Source organism: Marmota monax, unplaced genomic scaffold, assembly GCF_021218885.2.
Source record: "Marmota monax isolate L192 unplaced genomic scaffold, Marmota_monax_Labrador192_F-V1.1 WCK01_AAM20220418_F8-fsc00051, whole genome shotgun sequence".
In the NCBI taxonomy this organism is placed as follows: domain Eukaryota; kingdom Metazoa; phylum Chordata; class Mammalia; order Rodentia; family Sciuridae; genus Marmota; species Marmota monax.
The window spans coordinates 11,839,653-11,861,805 of NW_026695202.1; the positions used below are offsets into that span (position 1 = coordinate 11,839,653).

At 42.3% G+C, this 22,153-nt stretch overlaps 1 protein-coding gene across 5 annotated transcripts in view; it reads left to right on the forward strand.

The window, feature by feature from the left end:
- The window catches only part of Tnrc6b (trinucleotide repeat containing adaptor 6B), a 257,060-nt gene extending 235,273 nt beyond the window's left edge, over positions 1-21,787 (forward strand). For all 5 annotated transcript variants that reach the window (XM_058574304.1, XM_058574302.1, XM_058574305.1 and 2 more), the window contains 6 exons: positions 969-1,115; positions 1,532-1,627; positions 4,628-4,852; positions 5,031-5,101; positions 7,560-7,699; positions 9,205-21,787. In XM_058574304.1, coding sequence (XP_058430287.1) covers positions 969-1,115; positions 1,532-1,627; positions 4,628-4,852; positions 5,031-5,101; positions 7,560-7,699; positions 9,205-9,592 — 1,067 coding nt within the window. In that variant the 3' untranslated portion in view covers positions 9,593-21,787. The remainder of the gene's footprint in view (positions 1-968; positions 1,116-1,531; positions 1,628-4,627; positions 4,853-5,030; positions 5,102-7,559; positions 7,700-9,204) is intronic.
- Positions 21,788-22,153: the final 366 nt, after the last annotated feature.

Genomic DNA, 22,153 nt, shown 5'->3' on the forward strand with positions numbered 1-22,153 from the left:
AGGTATGTAGTAGTGAGTACACGGAGATTATTTGTTGATTTTTTTTTTCTTACTTTCTCCCTTCCGCCTCCCATCCCCAGTAACATATTTTCATTGTAGAAAATTTAGTAAAGCAAAAATAAAAATCAGGTAGTTTGTCCTAGACTTCTTCCTGTGCACATATATATCTGGGACATGAATGAATATAGTTTCATTTTATTAGAGTTGGATGAAATATGTAATGTTCATATGTGATACATATTGCTGCCCAGCATAAGGAAAATAGTTCATTATTTCCATCACATAGCTTTAAATGTGATTTCAGTTGACTAATAAAGCCTGGTTTTTAGTTTTTGTGGTGCTGGGGATGGAACCCAGGGCCTCACATATGTTAGGCATGAAAGCACTTTACCACTGAGCTGCATCCCCAGCCCCAAAGCATAAATTCTCCTGTGCAGCCTTGTCTTTCTCATGATAAGCTGAACCATTTCTTTCTTTCTTTCTTTCTTTCTTTTTTTTTAAGCTGAACCATTGCTACTGGCTGTCACTGGGCAGGCCATGCTGCAGTGGTCATTTATATTGCATTTTCTTTTGTGTATTTTGGGCAATATCTAGAGATGAAAATGGAAACGATACCTGGTCTCTAGCCCAGTTTCTCCCAGTTCTTGGCCTTGAGCCAAGAACTTGTTCTGCCATCAGGCCTGAGTTCCCTGAGGAGCAGGAAGACCTGGGACCACGCCAGGCCTTGACGGGCTGTGGCCTCATATTCACTACTGCAGACAGACAGACATATGATAATTCAGAGGTGCTATTGCCAAGAATATATGTTCAGGGTGATTTTTTTTTCTTTTTCCTAATTTCATGACAAAAATCTGAGAACAGTAAATTCAGTATATAGACTTTTCACAGACCCATTTCTTCCACTAAAACATGATTTTACCATTTTTGAACAACCCCCTACTCCCTAATATTTGTTCTTCTTATCTCAGAATTCCAACCAGGAGTGCCATGGAAAGGTATCCAAAACATTGACCCTGAATCTGACCCTTATGTCACCCCAGGAAGTGTGCTGGGGGGTACAGCCACATCTCCCATTGTAGATACTGACCATCAACTGCTGCGGGATAACACCACAGGTAAATGATTGCTTTATTTGTTCATGCAGGTACCTAATAATTTAACCAGAAAATATAAAAATATTGCTTTGCATGTTTGTTTTAAATTTTTTTATCGGTGCTACAGACTGAACCCAGGGCCTCATGCATGCACTTTACCACTAAACTTCATCCCCAGTCCTTTTTAGTTTTTACTTTGAGACAGAATCTTCTATGTTGCCTCAAGCTTCCAATCATCTTGCCTCGAGCTTACAATCCCCCTGCCTCAGCCTCCTGAGTAGCTGAGGTGTGCTCCACCTTGCCCACCCAAATTTTTTGTTGTATACATTTTGTTTTCTGTCCTGTTGAAATTTAAATAAAATACTTTCAAAGTTTCACTGCTTATACTGCCATTTATCTTCATTATATTCTTCTTGTTCTTTGTTTGTCACATCAAGGGTCTAATTCTTCCCTCAACACCTCGCTGCCTTCACCTGGTGCCTGGCCCTACAGTGCCTCTGACAACTCCTTTACCAACGTTCATAGCACTTCAGGTACGAGGGTGTTCTGTTTCCCTTTGGTTAGCATTTTGCCATCAGTTTCCCCCGTATAATACTTTTAAATGGAAGTTGAAGGGTACTGGTCAGTGTGGGTGGATGCCATTTGTTTCCCCTCTTCTCGAGGATCTTCTGGTCATACAGAGGCAGGTGAGACATATAACTTTGGCTCAAGGTGAGTGATGGTAGAATCTCTGAGAACTGGGTGTTCAGAGGATAGAGGTTAAGACCTGATAGCACAAATGCTCCTCTTAACCAGCTGCCAGTACATCAAGGGCCATGGGAAGAACTAGTTAGGTCTAGGTTATTATTTCTACAGCAGCTACTGATGGTCTGCTTTTTCCTAAAATTTCTTGTACTTATAGAAAAAGGATAATGGTAGATGGCCAGAGTCAAAAAGAGAATCTCAACTAATTTCATCAACAATATTTGAATTCCTTGTGTTTTTTTTTTTTTTTTAATGGAAAAGTTAGTGAATACATTAGAGGCTTTGAAATCATTCAGCTAGCACAATGCCTTATAGATTAGAAGAAAACTCATTAGCTATTGGCACCATGGTTTTGCAGAGGTTGGGCCTTTTAAGCCATGGAAGTCATTAGCATTTCTGTGCTTCATCAAGGCAAAAGCCAAGAAAGCAAATCTTTAGCTCTCTTCTGTCACTACAGGCTTATGGTATGCAAATTGTCTTTTTTTTCTTTCCATATCTGTCATATCAACAGTGCAACAATAACCTGCCATTTACTGAATTTTCTAGCATGAATTCCTTTTTGAACCTCATCTAACACTATGAGTAGGTCCTATCATGATCCATCCCCCATTTTGTAGATGGAAAAACTGAGATTCAAAGAGCTGTATAGTCTGTCGCATCCAAGCCTGAATTATAAATACTGAATACTGACCTGCCTCAGCATTGCACATCCCTAGCTACACCCTGCACTGTACTTTTCCAGGACTTATACTTGGATCCAACTCTTTTTCAAAAAAAAAAAAAAAAATTTTTTTTTTTTTTTTTTTAAAGAGAGAGAGAGAAAGAATTTTAATATTTATTTATTTATTTTTTTAGTTTTCAGTGGATACAACATCTTTGTTTGTATGTGGTGCTGAGGATCGAACCCGGGCCGCACGCATGCCAGGCGAGCGCGCTACCGCTTGAGCCACATCCCCAGCCATTCTTTTTCAAATGTTTATTTTATTTTCTCTCTTTTTTGTTTGTGGTACTTGGGATCTAAGCACGGGCCACTTGACCACTGAGCTACATCTCTAGCACTTTTTAATTTTTTTTTTTTTTTAATTTTTAGTATCTCTAAGTGGCCAAGGCTGTTCTTGAACCTGCTCTCCTCTTACCTCAACCTCCCAAGTCCCTGGGATTACAGGCATGCACCCAGATTTTTTTTCTTTTCTTTTTTTTTCCTTCATGGTACTGCAGGTTAAATCCAGGGGTGCTCTACAACTAAGTTATATCCCCAACCCTTTTAGGTTGTTTGTTTGAGACAGGGTCTCATCAAGTTTCTCAGGCTGGCCTCAAACTTGAGCACCTCCTGCTTCATTCAACCTCTCAAGTCACTGGAGTTATAGACACGTATATAGTTATAGACACCCAGCTTTTTTTTTTTTTTTTCTTCTTCTTCTTCTTCTGTTTTAAAAGATGATGTCTCACTTTGTTGTCCCAAACTCCTGGATTCTAACTGTCTTCCTCTTCCAGCTCTTGAGTATTGGGAACTGCAGGTATGCACAGCTGTGCCCTGCTTTCATCTAGCTTTTACTCCTATGAATGCCCCTATCTTAGGTTGAACAGTGTATCTTTTTCCTGCAATTGAATGTTCACCTAAGAGATGGCTCAAGAATCACCTCAGATTGTCTAAAACTGAATCTGAAGTTCCCCATCCCCCAAAATTGTTTTTCCTTATTTTTCTTAATGATGCTCCCATGCATCACCTACCTTGTCACAAGAGCTCAGTATTTTCTCACTCTTTCCTCTCCCTTGCTCTCTGGACCCAGGCCATGCTGATTCTTAGTGGTGTGATCTGCAGTAGGATTTTTCAAGTTCATTGCTTCTGCTCAGTTCTCTTGCTGTCACCCTCAGACTGTCACTCAAACACCCAATGCTGAGTAGACTGCAGAAACTCCTGACTACCTTATCCTTTGCGCTCTATGAAATACTTTTCACCCAGGATTGGCAGAGGACATATTCTGTACAGGGAGAGTTTGTGGTGAAACTAGGTTTCCATTTTCCAGTTTTCCTGGGCCTATCCATTTATGTAAATCTTCAGACCTGTCTTTGCAAAGCCTCTGCTTGCAACCTAGCACTTTCCTCTGTGTGCTGAACATATATGTTACCAGTTCTGTTGTTTTGCTGCTCTTGCTTCCATTCAAACTGGAGGCCTTTGAGAATAACTGTGTTACCCATCGTGCTACTTTAATGCTTTAAGCACAATAAGCCCTTAGTGAATATTTGCAAATTGTTTTCAAAAATCTCTTTCAGTGTTGGTATCTAATATGCTGGATCTTGGCATAAGAAAAGTGTAGGTTTCTAATGTACTTTCCATGCAGTCCATGAGAACTTATAGGATACTTTAGTTTTGCTGGTGTTCACATTCTAACCATCTATAAGGGTGATGGGCTATATGGAAATTTTCTCCTTGAATTTGTCTTCTCTTTCAAGCGTGTTTAGCTAAGAAAGTTGTAGAAAAATAGTTCATATAATTTTCTCAGTTTACAGTAATAGTTACTGAAAATTTTATAGTTGATATGCTTAAAGAACAATGTTACTTTGTATTGCTGCTCATAAAATGTGTGCTTACTATTGTTTTTTAGAAGATAGATATGCATATATTTGTGTGTAGAGACAGTTTGTGTGTGCTTGTGGTCCATCTTTTTTTGTGGTGCTGGGGATTGAACCCAGGACCTCACGCATACGAGGCAGGCACTCTACCAGCTGAGCTATATCCCCAGCCCTTGTGGTCCATTTATTGCTTCCTGAATTTTTTCTTCTCACAGCAAAGTTCCCTGATTATAAATCCACGTGGTCCCCAGATCCCATAGGACACAACCCCACTCATCTCTCCAACAAGATGTGGAAAAACCACATTTCCTCCAGGAACACTACACCGCTGCCCCGCCCACCTCCCGGCCTGACCAACCCCAAACCGGCATCTCCCTGGAGCAGCACAGCACCCCGATCAGTCAGGGGGTGGGGAACACAGGACTCTCGGCTTGCCTCAGGTAAGAAGGACCTGCTTGTAAGAGCAGCTGTGTCATCATAAGGGAGGATGTGAAAGGGCTGCAGGCGTGTGTGCTTGGGGTGGAGGACTGTGGAAGAGAGTGTGGAGGTTGGGCCCTTGGGCTGGGTGAAGTTGCTCCTCCTTATTATTTTCCTCATCCTTTTTCTGGTTGCCTACAGCCTCTACCTGGAGTGATGGTGGCTCAGTTCGCCCTAGTTACTGGCTGGTTCTTCATAATCTCACTCCACAGGTAATTGTGCTTTCTTGAAGTGTTCTAGACAGGATTTAGTGTTATTAAGAGAAACTCACATGTTGGGGAGGTTAGGAGGTAGAAAACTCAACTATTTCTTGGTCTCCTCTCCCCATTCAAGGCTCATAGCCTACTTTTGAACGAGGGTTCTGGCCATGTGGTCTCACACCTGACTTCAAGGTGTTGGAAATATGTGTAATTTACAAATTAAGCAGTGGGAGTGGGGTGGTATTGTTTGATCTTTTTATTAGTCTCCAGTGCTAGAGATAGAATCAGGGCCTGGCACACACCAGTGAGCTTCCAGTGAGCCTGCCAGTGAGCTTCGTCCTCAGCCCCAGCATGCACGATCTTACATGATGATTCTCAAAGCTTTGTATGCCTCATTTTTAGAGTTGTCGTATAATTTGGTGGTTATGATGTTGGTAGGATGAAGGAAGCAGTAAGGGTTTTCCTATTTTGAAAGGAGCCTGGACAAGTTAACCAGCTGTTCACTTTTTCTGTCTTAGGAAAAATAATAAGTATGCATATATGGGGCTGGGGATGTGGCTCAAGCAGTAGCGCGCTCGCCTGGCATGCATGCGGCCCGGGTTCGATCCTCAGCACCACATATAAACAAAGATGTTGTGTCCGCCGAAAACTAAAAAAAAATTATTAAAAAAAAAAATTTCTCTCTTTCTCTCTCTCTCTCTTAAAAAAATTATGCATATATAAATATGTATATTAAATGAATATAGGGTGGCTGTGTTTGTATTAGAAAGACTTAAGATTAAGTTAAAAAATCAAAGCTACCTAGTACAAATTAATCTCAGTCATAAGAGTAAATCTTGACACTGGATACGTTTACTTTTCAGCACTTAAAATTGGTTTAAAGGGTATTTGGGTATTTGTCCTGTAAAGTGTCTTGTGGATATACTGACATGCTTATGTAGTTAGTTTTCACTCATAAAACAAGCTCAGGGGGATTTCTTTGGTCTTTTTCTTTAAAGATCTCCGAGAAACCGCCCATTTTCATCCAGGAGCCAGTAACACAATTTTTTAAAGCAATTTCAAGTAGTAACATACTTAGTTTCCAAAGAAATTAGCTGGGCGCTATGGCACATGCCTGTAACCCCAGCAGTTCAGGAAGCTGAGACAGGAGGATCGCGAGTTCAAAGCCAGCCTCAGCAACGGTGAGGCGCTAAGCAACTCAGTGAGACCCTCTCTTTAAATAAAATACTAAAGGCAGGGGGTTGGGGATGTGGCTCAGTGGTTGAGTGCCCCTGAGTTCAATCCCCCAAAAAATGTATACTTATTTTTTTTAATTTTTTTTTTTTTAGTTATAGATGGGCACAATATCTTTGTTTTATTATTGTCTTTTTATGTGGTGCTGACGATCGAACCCACTGCCTCACGAATGCCAGGCAAGCACTCTACCACTGAGTCCCAGTCCCAGCCCAGTATTCTTATTTTTCAAAGAACTGAAATGATGGAATGATCAACTAAAATAAATCTATTTAGGCTCTTGATGCAAAATTAGACCATCACATAAGAGTGAAGAGGTTTGTTCATCTAACTAACTCGTGGATTAGGGGAATTATCCCTAATCCCTGAACACTGAGTGGATTGAGAGACTACAGCCTTCAGTCCCATCACCTTTGGGCAGCAGGGGACACAGTAGAGAAAAGGTGGTGGAAATGGTCTCACCTTGAGATGGTAAAGCAGCCATAAGACAGTGCTGGGATGGTCTGGGAAGTAGGCCAGGCATCGAGATTCTAAGTCTTCAGGTATCCAGCAGTGCTTTCTCGTTTGTCTTTCTCTTTACTTCTTTGTGAAGTTGTTTAATGGATAAACAGAAGAATCAAATATTAGTAATAATACTAAGAACCTTGCATGTTAACGTTCTTATTTGGGGACTATTTCACTTCTATTTATATTGTGGTGCTAAAGGAATGGAACTCAGGGCCTCACGCACACTAGGTGAGTACTCTAACACTGAGCTATATCTCTAGCCTTCGTTTCTGCCTTTTTAGGATCTAAGAATTAACACACCTGTGTTTACCTCTTAAAGGAAATAGACCACAGGGGCTGGGGATGTGGCTCAGAGGCAGAGTGCTTGCCTAGCATGTGTGAAAGAAAGAAAGAAAGAAAGAAAAAGAAAACAGATCACAGGTCGAGTCATATTCTTTTGTTTTGAGGTATATTTATGTATGCATTTTATTCATTTTAGTTGCAAAATGGGAAGAGTAGATTTTAGTCCAATGTGTAAATATCTTTTTTTTTTCATGGAGGCTAACTTTATTGAGACCAATTTAGTATGCATCAGAATTCACACTTTATATTGTGTAATTCTGACAGATACACAAATTCATTTAATCACCATTATAACCAATCTGTACCATAGTTCTGTCATCCTAAACAATGTTCAGTGTGTAAATATCTTAAAGTTGCCTTTCCCATCACAAGTGTTGTTTCTCCTTAGATTGATGGGTCAACCTTGAGAACGATCTGCATGCAGCATGGTCCACTGCTGACATTCCATCTGAATCTAACCCAGGGCACTGCCCTGATTCGATACAGCACCAAACAGGAGGCGGCCAAGGCCCAAACCGCACTGCACATGTGAGTATTCCGTCCTGCATCCTCTAGGCAAGCATGCAGGAGATGTACCCGTGAGTATCCTGGAACCTGCTCAATCAAACAGTGATGCATGAGACAAGGACAGGCATATAAAAACACCATTGTTGGGCACAGTGGCACACAGTAATCCCAGAGGCTCAGGAGACTGAGGCAGGAGGATTGCAAGTTAAAAGTCAGCCTCAGAAACTGAATGAAGCCCTAAGCAACTCAGCGAGTCTCTGTCTCCAAATTAAAAAAATAAAAAGGGCTGGGGATGTGGCTCAGTGGTTAAGCACCGCTGGGTTCAATCCCTGGTACCAAAAAAAATAAAACAACTTAACACCATCATGCATGCATTTCCAAGTCTTAGATATTGAAGTGATAGGTCTTTTCTACCTACCTGAGATTATCCTGTGTATTTATAGGCTGATCATCAGAACTCCAAATGTAAATAATTTGTGAAATAGTTGAATAAATTTAAGTACCACAGAACAAAGCAGATATTTATAAAATGTGAAACGTTTTGTCATTTTTCATAAAAGAATCTAGCTGCTTTCTGTAGCCTCTTGTAAATGATGTTGAAATTTTGTGATTTGGGTGGGTGGCAGGGTTTTGCTTGAAGTAGATGGGACTGGATCAGACTCCTCCCTCCCCCAGCCCTCCCCCAGCCCTTGGTGGACAGAAAAGGGCTGACTCCCTTTGGCTGCAGATGCCATGACAAAATTCCATGCACAGAGGGAGTGGGCAGTGGGAAAGCCCAGGCAGCAAGCAGGTCCAGCCCTGGGACAGGGCAGCACTTTTGAGTGTCTGGTGCTGAGGTTGTGATCCTTACCCCACATGGGACAAAAAGAAATGACATTTTTCATCTCTTTCCTTCTTTTAAGATTTGAATTTGTTTTTCAGAGTACTTATAAGTTTGCAGCAAAATTGAGAGGAAGATATAGAGATTTCCCATATGCTTCTACCCCTCCCTCACATATCTAGCCTCCTTTATTGTCAGCATCACTCACCAGAGTGGTCCATCTGTCACAATTGATGAACATACACTGACATTTAATCCCCCAAAGTTCATGGTTCATATTAGGATTTGATTCTGGTGGTGTCCCTTGAATGGATTTGGACAAATGTATAATGGCATGTAGCCACCATCATCTTATCATCGAGAGTAATTGCACTGCATTAAAACTCCTCTGTGCTCCATGTATTCACCCTCCCCTAACACACACAGATGCCTTTGTGATAGTCAGGTTGTCAGGAATATATAAACTCCATACGGTGTGGACACACTGTTATCAGGAGGCTTTGACTCTTTGGAGCTTTGGTCACACCTCACTGCATTGCATCAATTGAAGTGCAGGTTCTGATCTGTAGGCCCAGGGTGGTACCTGTGATTCTACATACTCAAAAGCATCCAGGTGAATTGACAGCAGGGGACTGGAAGCATTCAGTCCCAGGGGTGCTGGAGCGTTTCCCTTAGACCCACAGCTCTCTTTTCCTTCCTTCTCCAGGTGTGTGTTGGGAAACACTACCATCCTGGCTGAGTTTGCCACTGATGATGAAGTTAGCCGCTTTCTAGCACAAGCTCAGCCCCCTACACCTGCAGCAACCCCAAGTGCACCAGCCACGGGGTGGCAGTCGCTGGAGACCGGCCAGAACCAGTCAGACCCTGTAGGACCTGCGCTGAACCTTTTCGGTGGGTCCACTGGGCTTGGGCAATGGAGCAGCAGTGCTGGTGGCAGCAGCGGGGCTGATCTTGCTGGCGCTTCGTTGTGGGGGCCCCCAAACTATTCTTCTAGCTTGTGGGGAGTCCCAACTGTGGAAGATCCCCATAGGATGGGCAGCCCTGCTCCTTTACTACCTGGTGACCTTCTGGGAGGAGGGTCGGATTCAATCTGAACTTAGAACTTTCAACTCTGACCTCGTGACCTTTTTTGGAACAGCAGCAGCACTAACTTGACCTTTTCGTTTTTTTTTTCAACTTGCAATAAATACATTTTTAAAAGGAAAAAAGAAAACGGAGAGAGGAAAAAAAAAAAGGTGGGTCATTGACAGACTGTCTGAGCACATAGTTGCCTCCCTTATAACTTCAGTTTTTTCGTTTGGAATATGAATCCAAAAAGAGAACATATCACTCTTGAAATACTTGAATCATGAACGCCAACCTAGAAAGACAATGTGAAGCAAGTACACATACCATTTAAATTTAAACACAAAAAAAAATTAAAAAAATTAGTTTCTAGTTTTTCACTTTTTTCATGTTATATGGAAGTTGTTGCTAAGAAACATATATACTGAAAAAAAAATAGCTTTTTAACTTTGTTTGCACTGGGTGTGTTTCCGTCCTTAGGTCTACCATGTTTGGGAGGGAGGGAAATTCAAAAGAATTGTTGGGGGAGGGGGGAGGGAAGACTTGACGGAGCCTCACTTTAAAAACAAAAACACAAAAAACCTAAAAAAAAAAAAAAAAAAAAAAAGGAAAAAATTTGTGATTGGCTGGTTGATAAATACCAGTGTGTTCTGGCACATGTAACTGCCCAGGCATGCTTGTTCTGGTATGTGTGTGCACGTGTGTTCATGTGCATTCGCGTGCATCCTCCTGTCTCTGTGTGTGTGCCTGCGTCCCACCCTCCTCCTCCCACCCCACCCTCATTTCTCAAAAAGCTGCATTGCTGACAGTCTGCAGGCTGGCTGGCCGGCCACCCGCTTTTATTTTATTTTTTAAACTATGAGAACACACAAGCACAGGGAGCTACTGCAACTGAAGCCACTCCGTCAGGCTGCATTGAGACGAAGAGTGCTTTTTCACGATGAGAGCAGGGAGCTCCTTTCCACTTGTGCATTAGCCTGAGAGTGAGATTCTCTAGCTTTCCTCTTGACCTAGCAGTAGAGCGGAGCACTGCCAAGTCCAAAAATCAGAGAGCAGGAGGTACCTCTTGGAGCAGCTGTGTGTTCAGTCTGTTTTTTAAAAGTGAATGGCCACTAGGCACACCTGAGCATCTGTTAAATTTCATGCAGGTCCTTTTTGTTAGTTTGAATGGGAACAGACTATCAGATAGTTTTTAGATTATGTGATGTCTCAAAAGCAGAAAATTTGTGTTCCCTCTTTCCTGTGTGAGCAGGTGTGAGAAATTTATCAAAAAAAAAAATCAGGTAATGCTGAATTGAATATTTCTATTGGTTCTCATTTTCATTTGACGAAAACAGTAAGTTGTGAGCAGCCTCCTGGAAGCATCGCAGCTCCTCCCCCTCTGCTCCTCTCTCGCTGAGCGTTACCTGTGCCAGGCCATGGCGTGTTACAGCACCAGGCCATCACTGACAGAGACGTTTACTTAACGAATGTTCTTAAACCAGTGTGTACTTCAAGCGTTTCCCTTTGTTTCTCTGTGTTGTGTATTTCCTGTGTATGTGGTTTTGCTTAGGCAGGAATAACTTAGCAAAGACTTAAGTATTGCACCTTTTTTTTTTGGTTTTGACCTCTTTTTTTCTTTTTCTCTTTGTAATGTTGCTTTTTTAATTTCTGTATTTAAAGACTTTTTTCTTTTTTTTTTAAGCATCAATGTAGTAGTACTCTGGGCCGAACAGGGGGCAACGTTTAATCCACAGTTACCACCAACATGTATGTGCTATGTTGAAATCAAAGTATATCAAACTGCTTGTTGTGAAGAGTGACAGCGGACCTGAGGGTACCCCTTTATACAAAACAGGTGGGGGTTGTGGGGAGGGGGACACGTGCTGGTGACAAACTAGCACTTGTGTGGACGCCCCAGTCTGCATCGTACTGTTCAACATAAAGTGCCGACATTCTGTACCAGCAGATACCTGCCCATTCCAGCCCTTGGTGGGAGCAGACCTCTACTGTCCTCTGTAACTTGCTGCTTTCAAGGGAGTCTTTCTTTCTTTCTTTAGCATCTTCAGTGAAGGACACAACAATGCCTGATGCATTTGACTTTCGGTCACGTCTGTGTAGGTGGGTGGATGGGTGTGTACAGGAAAAGGCAAAAAAGTTATTTGCATGTAAGTGGTTTTTGTGAGACAAAGAATGGGAAATTCTGTAGTCCTGTTGGCATACTCTGTTGATGACAAACCTAGCCTCAAAAGAGATTGACAGGCATAAGTCAAGTGAGCGCTTGCATGAGCCAGTCCGCAGGAAGCCCTTTGCGGGTGGGTGTTCGCACTTGAGTTTGCAGCGCTGGTTTGATCCCACGAATGCCTTGTCCAAACTGACTGTGCCCTCCTCCTGCTCTCCTGTTTCCATCACCACCGTGCCCCTCTCGCCTCTGCCCCGACCATGCGTCTCCTTCCAGCCCCACTGACTGCTCTCCATGTTGGAGCAGAGCCCTGTCACGTGTGGTGACCTCCAGGTGAAGCACAGCTTGTGTTCATACATCTACAAACAGAAGGCTAAATCTTAGTGTCCCTGGGCCAGGAGCTTGTCCCGAGGCTCCTGAGAGCCAGTGGGGACTATCCACTGCCTCTCTTGGTTCACGGCTGTGTCCTGCCCTGCCCTCTTCTCCTCCTGCCTGTTGGGTCCTTGACCTGCACTATGGCTTAGTTGAGTTCCTTACGATACTACGGTGAAAGCCGGGTGCTAGAGCCCCTCTTGTTTACAAGACATAAATGAGGGATTTGAAATATGTAAAAATAAACATGAGAAGCTAAAATGTTCTTCCATCATAAGCTTAAAGGGAAAAAACTAAAAACTTAAAAAAAAAAAAAGACCAAAAAGTGCGTATATATATACATACATATATATACATATAAATATATATTTTAGATGAAGACTAACTCTGGGAGCATTTAACAGTGTTTTTTGTTTTTGTTTTTAACATTTATTTTCCTGCTTTAAAATTTGCAAGCATTCTCAGGAATTCTAGGGTAGGAAGCCAGTTTTTTGAAGATGGTTTATTTAACCGTATCTTATCCTAGATAGATGGCTGTTTCTTTCCTGTTAATAAACTTTTACAAGTTCCTGAAACTTCAAAAAGTTTAAACAATTTTTACTTAAAAAATTGTAAAAAGAAAAGTCTCCAAACATTATTGTCATACTGGGGATCATACATTTTAAAACATATAGAAAGAAATATTTTTTAAAAATTACCAATTTAGCAGCAACAGGTAAATTCATTATCTTAAAAAATATGGGAGAAGGATTAAGAGCACCTTCACGGACTATTTGAAATCGCGTGTAATGTAATAGGGAGTGTTTGCAGAGTGGGGATGCCGTCACCTCATTCCTTTCCCTGTAAGGCTGAACTGGAACCTCCCCGAGCCATTTTAATTTTTTCAATGGAACCCTTCTCCCTGTCCCTTCAACCCCAGCAACAAAAGAAAGAAACAACAGCTTTAAAAATAAAATAAGAGTAATTCTAATCTGTAAAGTAGTACGGTTGGATTGCTGAGAATCTATGTAAAGAGTTAGGAAATATAGGTTAATAATTTTTGGAACAAATTTTAAACATAGGCATTACTAGAGGAAATTATATATGGACTGTTCTATTAATGAAGAATGTCTGTCTCACCTCTGTTTGTCATGGGAAGAGGAGGAGAAAATATAGAAGAATCTAATAAGGAACAAGTGATTTTACTTTCTTAGCTCCCAGCTACTGTTGTACTTGTTTTAATTGCTGTTTTGACGATCTGCTGCTTAATTATCTCCCTCCCTCCTCAGAGATCTGGAGTGTTTCCTTTCAGTTTTGGATGTTGAGTTCTTCTTTCATATCCTTTCTGGGGCCAGGGGTCAGCATTCCCAAGCATGACCACAGCTTCTTTCAAACGTTAAGCTTCGCGGTGGGAAGGAGACTCTGGCTCCACAGGGAAGGGAGTGGGTGGGTCGCTGCCTGCAGTGTCTCCAAAGCCGCTTTAGTGCCTTCGCTCACACACCCAGACATCCCAGGCAGGGGACACGAATGTGCCCATGGTCCAGTCCCTCCACAGCCCATAGGATGCTTGCCCAGGAAGGTGATTAGAGTGGTCCTAAACAGGACCCAAAGGCAGTGGGCTAAATTCAACAGATGAACAGAAATCAAGGAAGCTAAATAGGCTTTTATGTTGTGATATGTGGAATGCCAAGTTCCTTCCTCGTGTGTGTGCCCTCCCTTGCCCAGCGTAGACTTCTCCAGGTGTGTAATGGTTACTGCTCCTGCGATGGGGAAGGTCTCTGTACTGGGCCAGTGGAAGGAGGTTCCTGTTTTTCTGCTTCTGTCTTCTGCCTACCCGCCCTTTGTCACCTTGCTGAAAGGTTTGCTTTATTGGTTGGCAGTGACCTAAGAACAGGTTATGGTGAGGGTATCATTAAAGAGGAAAGCTCTTTTCTTTTCATGGTATTTTTTGGCAAGAGCCATGTCTACCAAGAAGTTAGGTGGCTTTGGTGTACTTAGAAAATTCAGTGGGTGTGTCTTCTTTTCCAGCACATTCTGGCATATATACCGAGGCCACCCTCATTTCATAGATTTTACTTTGTACACATTTTGGACATGTAAGCATGAGTTTTCCATTTTGTAGTAGTGTTTTTTGTTGTTTTTTGTTTTGTTTTTTAAACATTTGATTGCTAGAGTGGCTGGAAGTGTGTATATCTCTTAAACATCACAAACTTGGTTTCTGTCTACCATATGAGTAGCCAAAAGAAAAACAAAGTGTGAAATAGGGAAAGGGTTGTCTTCCATCAGACGGGGGCCTCTGCTGCCAGTGAGAATCCAGTGCCATGACCCCACTTCAGGTGTTGAAAATCTCAGTTCTCTGCAACCCTGGGAAGAAATTATAACACCTCCGTCTCCTTCATCCCTGTCCCTACAAGTGTTCCGTTCACAACGCTCATGAGAGAGGACTTAGCAGTGCTTCAAGTGAAGATTCCAAACCATGGGTTCAGTCCCTAGCACCACACAGAAAGAAATATTCCAAACCACATTCTTTCATCAGCATTGTCCTTGTCCCCTTCCTTCCCTTTTCCACATCAGCCACTTATTGCCCAGTTAGTTTCACTTTAGCAGCTGATGTTCAGTTACTATGGCTGCTGTTCTAAGAATTTCCCCAACTCTTCTGACACGAATGTAGCCTAAGTAAATGGTTCTTCCACACTCCTGTGGTTTGAATGTGCTATATAAGGTGTGCAAGGGAAGGAGAAAGACACAAGAAATTCCTGCCTAAGAATTTGGAAGCACCTTTATTAACATGTCTATAAGAAACTAAAAGTTCACAGACTTTTAAGAGCAAATATTCCTTTCACTTTCACCCTTTTCATGGAGGGGGTGTGGTTTTGTGGGTTAGCAGCCAGATTCCATTTGAATCTCAGATGCTGGATCCTTTTTCATCTTATTTTTCGTATAGTGTCATCTTGACTCTAGTATCTGTGTGCTGAGCAAAATGCTCAGTCTAGCAAAGCCTGTTTCCTTCCAAGTGTAAACGGGGTGTTTTCAATAGACTTGGCTTAGTAGCCGTTTCTAAGGTTAGGGCACAACTGAGTCCTGTATAGCAAAGGTCTCATTCTAGCTGGGCGCGGTAGCACACCTGTTATTCCAGCAACTCGGGAGGCTGAGGCAGGAGGATTGCAAGTTCTAGGCCATTCTTAGCAACTTAACGAAACCCTGTCTCAAAATTTTAAAAAGGACTGGAGAGTAGCTTAGTGGAAGAGGGGCCCCTGGGTTTAATCCCCAGTTCCTTCCCCCACCACAAAAAAAAGTTCCATTTTTCTCCATCCACATAGTTTAAATTCAGCATATAAAGCTTTGTTGTTTAAGGGTTTGAGTTTTTAGTTTTATTTTGTTTTTTGTTAAGATCTTCAGCTAAGAGTAGTCTTTTGTTTTTTGTTTTTGTTTTTCCGGTGCTGGGGATTGAACCCAGAGCTTTGTGCATGTGAGGCAGGCACTTGACCCCCTGAGCTATAGCCCCAGCCCCCAGGAGTAGATATTTTTAGCTGGTCAAAAAACAAATCAATCTTTTTTCTCCAGTGTTTTTGCCAAGTTTTGTCATATTTCATGTCTGTGCGTTAACTATACTACTTAGAAAGAAGTCTAATTCTGCGATGATGATTTTCCTCCTGCAAGAGTAAAACTAAGGCCACTGATGGTGCAGATAAGAATTTTGTATTGTCTGTCTTTAGACCTCATTCACAAAAATAGGGTGCCCTGTAGCCCTGCTGCACACCAGGCTGTGCCCCCTTTCTGTCTTGATCTATAAGAATATCAACAATCTCGAATATTATTTCCATGTCCAGAGTTGTGCACACAATATGATATGATCTGTAGGCTTATGGCCAGTGCCAAAGGCATGTGAAGGTCCCCATTTGTCCAGTGATAGTGTTTTCTTCTTTTAATTTTGACACGGGCTATGGTGGTATCACATTCTTTAGATTTGAAATATTTGTTGACTTCAAAAACCTATGGATATAGTAATAGCTTAATAAAAACTGAGCATCAATCCTCCCTAAACTGCCCACATACCTCCCCACCTCCTACCCTACTCTGCCAAAGGAGGCCATGAACATCTACAGGGCTAAGAAGCAGGAATGCTGGGCAGAGAGTGGAGAGTAGCTTCCCCACTAGCCAAGCATCCACATGTGATCACTTGGACTAGGTCCTGAGAGATTATGAAGTATTTCTAATGTTTGAGTTGTTTTTGTTTTAAACTGTCAATCTCATGCTGTCACCCAGAAAACCACCCCTTACCCTCCAAAAAAGTAGCAAACTGACAGAAACTGCCAGTGTTTGCTTCACAGAATTTAAATAGTTCCCTTTTCGGTCAGCCGCACACCTGGATTTGCTTTTAACAAGACACTGCATGCCAGGAACTCCCTCTCCAGAGGGTCTCTGCAAGGCTCAGTCATTGATTCTTCATTGTGGCAAACACTTGTCCTTTCATGGGAGGACAAAGGTCAAATAAATGCAACAGACAAGAAGTTGTCTGTGAAAACAGTGTTTCCCTGAAGCAGTGTGTGCCTCCTGAGTCATTGCTTTGGAAATAAATTCCCTATTACGATTGGTCCAGTCCAGCCAGCATTGTTATGTTGTGACAGATTTTTCAAAAAGAGTAATTCTTTTGTCCTGCTTTCCTTTCCCTTCATACTGACTTCCTAGACCTCCTGGTGAACTAGGCATTCCTCCTTGGGCACTGAAAGGTATACCCCACTCTGGGGGTGGGAATGGGTGGTAAAGAACTGGAGGCTGTGAGGAAGAGCGGACTCACAGAGGAAGGCAGTAGATTACCAAATGTGAAAAGAGGATTTATGCAAAACAAAGCAAAAACCTCAAGAGCCCTTCAAGAAGTCACATGCCTTGTAAAGGTAGTGTGGTTTTTTGTTGTTGTTTGTTTTTCTACAAGTGATGCATTTTAGCCTGACACTTGCCAGAAATTTCGGGTTAAGTTAGCATAAATGTGTTTAAAACACCACCTCCTCCATTCCCTTTTAGTTTTGTCCCAGAAAGCACTCAAGTGAAGTACCTCTGAATGTGCCTTGGTGAGTTCAGAGACCGTCTCTCTGAGGTAGAGGCCACCCATTGTGGTGAACACAGAAAGACGGTCATCGGTCAGCCCGGTCTTTGGGGCAGCAGAGTTCTCTGGAAGCCCTGGGGCAGCTGTTGAGCTTTCGTTAGCATCAGTGTTGCACATGTAGTTGTGTCGAAGAGATTCTGGGGCTCTGGAGAGGAGGGGATGAAGTGCAATTGCACAAGTGACAGAGGCCCGGGTTAGTCCGAGAGTGCAAGTTTGGTTTTGGTATCTGAGTTCCCTAGTTTTCTCTGTGTGTGTGTGTGTGTGTGTGTGTGTGTGTGTGTGTACACACGCATGCATGCTTGTGACTGTTTAATTTCTTGTGTTTCCGTAACCATGGAGAGTTGGAGTACGGTGACATGTGTGACGCATTCATTCATGCATGTGAAGAAGGCATTTTCTGGCTGGCTCCTGCGTGTGCAGCTCAGGCTTTACGTTTACCCTTATTTACCCTTTCATTCTGTGTCCTGAGAAAGTCATTGTTTTCCCCAGTGGAAGTCCCATCATCTTGCCATTTATGCACACAGGGTATTGCACACAAGGAAAAAGGTTTTGAAAGAGTTAAGATTGAAGTTTGTGAGAAAGAAAAGGAAAATTTGAAGTCATGTTTTATTTCTTCAGCAATTATTATAGTTAAACATAGAAATCTGCAGTGTCTCTTTATTTGTTCTGATGTTTTCAACAATTCCACCTCTTCTCCCCACTCCTATCTTCTAAAGAAATACCAAGTGGATGCTAAGGGCCATTCCCACAGTTCCTCACAGCTCCCCCACAGAGGAAAGCAGTCACTAGATTCCTTCAGGAAGACAAAGGGAGGAGGGGAGCCTGGCTTTCTTGCTTCACTCTCATTCCTCTCTGATGGCCTTGAAATGTATTATTATGCAAATGTGAATTTTGATACTGAACTTAAGAAGAGGTTGTTGGATTTTTTTTTCTTTTTTCAAAAAAAAAAAAGGTCCATATGTGGTCATCATTGCTTCTTTATTTTGTAACGTGAATTGTAACTATGCATTCTGCAAAAGGGGGGAGGAGGGCAGAGGGGAAGAGGGTTGCTTTGAGTCCTTGTTCTCCAGTTTCTGTGTCCATGGTATCCCCACATCATGGAGGGAGGGGGAGTGAGAGAAGATGCGCCAAGGTTGCCACTGTGGGATCGAAAGAGACCTGAGGCCTCTTGCCATGGTTGGCAGGTCAGATGACCAGGCACATTCAGGGGGCCTGTAGCTCCTAACCACCAGTATGGTACAGGATCCCTGATCCTAGCCGTGCAGTGTTAATCCAGGGAAACTGGGACCCCAAAGGCTCCAGTGTTCTCTGGACAAAGAAGTCTCATCCTTTCCTGAATCCAGAACCCTTCAGCTCAGGAAACCATGCCTCCCTTGTGCTGATCTGTCAATTCAAAAATGCTTCCTCTTCTCCTTTTTAATTTCTCTCTTCTTTTTTAATCATTGTTAAGTGAACTTATTCTTAATTATGAGGGAACTGCCCTCCTCTGTGAGGAAGAGGGCTGTTGCCTGCTGTTGCTTGGCAGGCAAGAAAAGATTCTCTTCCCCAACTGCTGTCCTACAGTCAGATGGAATCTCTCTGCTTCCCCCTGCATTTATGATGCTGTTCCTATGGTGAGCAGTGAGTGAGTGACATGGGAAGGCCTGCGTAGTCCTCTTCTTAGTTCTAACAGAATTCCTTTGATCTTGCCTGTGATACATCATGGCACCTGCACTGCTCTGGCCTAGGCATTATTTGCAGCACACACTATCATAAGCAAGAGATAGTTCGGCCTGTATTCAGTGTTTTCCATGCAGCAACTTTTGTTGTTGATGTTCACAGTACTGTAACGAGTAGCAGACTTGATCAGTCTCCTCGTGCCGGTGCAGGACTGCATAGGCATGACCTTATCAGGGTTTCGCTCTGCTAGATTGCCTTTAAACAAAAAACAGATCCCGACGTTTCAACTGTCCACACAAAACTATACCTCGAGGTACAGTGCCCCTGCAATGGAAACCCTTAACTCCTGTCTCCTTTCTGACATTGGTGAGTTATTCTTTATAAAATATAAATGTGTAAATAGCAGGATAACCTTAAAAACATTCTTTGCTGTGAAAGTAACCCTAAAATATGATATTTTCCATACTAAGCCATCAAAAGTCTCAGATCTGAATCCTTTCATGTTTAAGAAGCAAAGACAGAGCAGGTCAGTAGAATGAATCTGTTTCCAGGTGGAGCTGTGTCTGTCGCTCTGCCTCACAGTGACCGCAGACCAGTGTCCAACCCTGTCTTCTTAACTAGCTGCCATCTGTTCCAGTATCCCAGCACTGGGGTGGGGGTTATGTGGATTTCTCTGGAAGATCTGTCCTGTCCTAGGACTCCAGAGGGTTTCTAGGCAAGACTTTGGGTACACACACACACCTTGGATATCACTCTGTAGTTCACAAGGGGATTTAATCCCAGGCATTTCAGTCATATTCTTGTCAGATTGTGATGCTTTTGAAATGTATGGATTTCTTAGAAGGAAACTCATCTAAGGAGACAATGCTAACAACCTTGAAGGCCGTGCGCATCTTCAGATCTTCCTCCTTCCATCAGAGTTGAGGGAAATACCTTTTAACACCAAGCTCATAGGACTCTTGTCAGTTACTAGCTTCCTGGATTTGGGTCCCCATGAGACAGGGTTGGATTGGATCCTGTTGAATGGCTTCTTTACCCCCACCCCAGCTCTTAGTAAACTGTTGAGAAACCCTTTCTAGTGTGCTCTCCCTGGACTTGCTTAGTGACGACTCCTCTGAGGAAGAAGCTGGATGATAAGTACATGTTCATTCTCCACCCACCTTCTGATTCGGGTTCTGTCAACTTGGAATTCTCCTTCTGTTGTTACCTGGAGGCCCTTACCTACCAGTCTCCTTCTTCTGATCCTTATGGGTTCTACCTGCCTTTCTGCCCTTCTCTGATGCTCCCAAAGGGCTTTGCTGATCTCCACACCTCTTTCCTGGGACACCTCCCCACTACCACCCTTTGCACACACCAGTGACCAAAGTGTACACAGTGATCTCAGAAGACAACAAAATGGTGCACGCTCCTGAATGTGCTCCCAGAGACACGTGCACAAGACTCTGCACCCTTGGCCTTAATCTCAGCACGACTTAAGGTGCAGGAACATTTTTAACAAGTTTAAAAAAAAAAACTGGGAGGGAAATAAAGCAGATATAACAGCTAACCACGCCCACTCCTGACTCCCCACAATTTGCTGACAACTTCACATTCTGAATCTGCCCCATCCCATCCCTGTTTTGCGTAACCAAAAACAGACAACAAAAGCAATCTGAGGAGAGGTTTCTTGACTATTTTTATCTTTCTCCCTTTCGATGGAGATATAAATGCTGCTTGGGTTCCATAATCCTAGGGGGCTATGTTTACATAGTGAAATACATCCTACCAAATCAGGAAACAGTGAATAGTGGAAGTCACTTCAGTGAGGAGTCACTGAGGGTGAACCTGAGACATCAGAGGATCTGGGGGTGTGGCTGAGGAGGAGAGGCAGAGAGGTATCACCAAATCTCCTTGTGACATGGGCTCCCTCCTTCCCTCCTTCACAGCTCTCCTTGCCCCCTTTAAACAGAAGGTGCAGAGAAGGCATCAAAAGGAGGCTGGATTTTTTAAGAGGCAGCTTTCCAACTTTGCACACAAACAGGTAACAGAAGGTACAGCAAAAAAAAAAAAAAAAACCTCTCATCTGAAACACTCAGCAGAAACAAAACCTGTCAAAAGGACTAAATAGCTGCACATATTGATGCTCTCTGCAAGTTACCTATAAGTGTTTTGTTTTTCTTATACTTGAAATAGCTTTTACAATATTATTTTGGTGGCTTTCTTTTCTCTCTTCAGATGGGCAATAGAGAAAGAGGATGATGGGATTTAAGGACACTTGGGGGAGAAAAGGGAGGACATGGCATTGTCTTTTTTATTAAATAGAGGTTTAATCAAACTCCCATATGTTGACATTGCTCCTCGTGTTACTGGTTTTACATGGACACAGAAACTAGGCACTTTAGAGGTGCACTTGCACAGCAGGCTGGGCCCCCCTTTTCTATATTTTATTTTACTTTTTTAGTATAGTGGTACTTAAAATCACTGGTTCACTTAAAAACAATAAAATGTTAAACTCTACTAATGTACAAATAAGCTGAAAAGTTGCATTTTATGTGTATTTTTTGCCATAGCAGGTACTGTATTTCTCATGCTGGATTTCAAAAAAAAAAAAAATATATATATATATATATGTGTGTGTGTGTATATATATATATATCAAAAACAAAAAAAAACTGAAGGGTGGTGTTTTATTGGATTGTGACAGGTTGAGTAATAAGGAATTTAAGTCGTTGTCATTTCATTAAAACTGAGAGATGATGTAATGCATATATGAGAGTTTTCTGAAGGGTTTTTTTTGGGCTTTTAAACAGCTTATTTTTGTTTTTGTTTAGTTTTTTATTTTATTTTATTTTGGAAAGATATGATTGTATTATGTGCAACTCAGTTGCTTACATTATAACTACAAAATATTTTTGGGTTCCTGGAAAAAAAAAAAAAGAAAAAAGACTAATAAATGTGTTTGGCTGCTAAGCATTTACTATTGTGGTTTCCTGTTTTATTCTGCCAGTTTAATTTCCTCCTTTGTTGAAAGTTTTATCATTTTTCCCCCTCCTCTTCTTGTCTCTCCCTGCTCCATATATAAAAGCTTTAAATTTGGGCCTCAAATTTGTCCATTTTGTCTTGCTGTGTGGTATTGTTAGGTTGATGTCGGACTGGTGGGTCCATTTGTGCTGCTTGCTGCCTGCCCTGGTGCTGTGACCTGCCACAGTGCAGGGTTCAGGTTCTGTAAAAGAAATTCAGGTTCTCCTGCCTTTGACTGTTGTCTGTTGAATTCCAATTTGCATTTGGTGGGAGAACACTAAAGTGAAGGAGAGAAGATTCCGCCTCCTGCTGCAG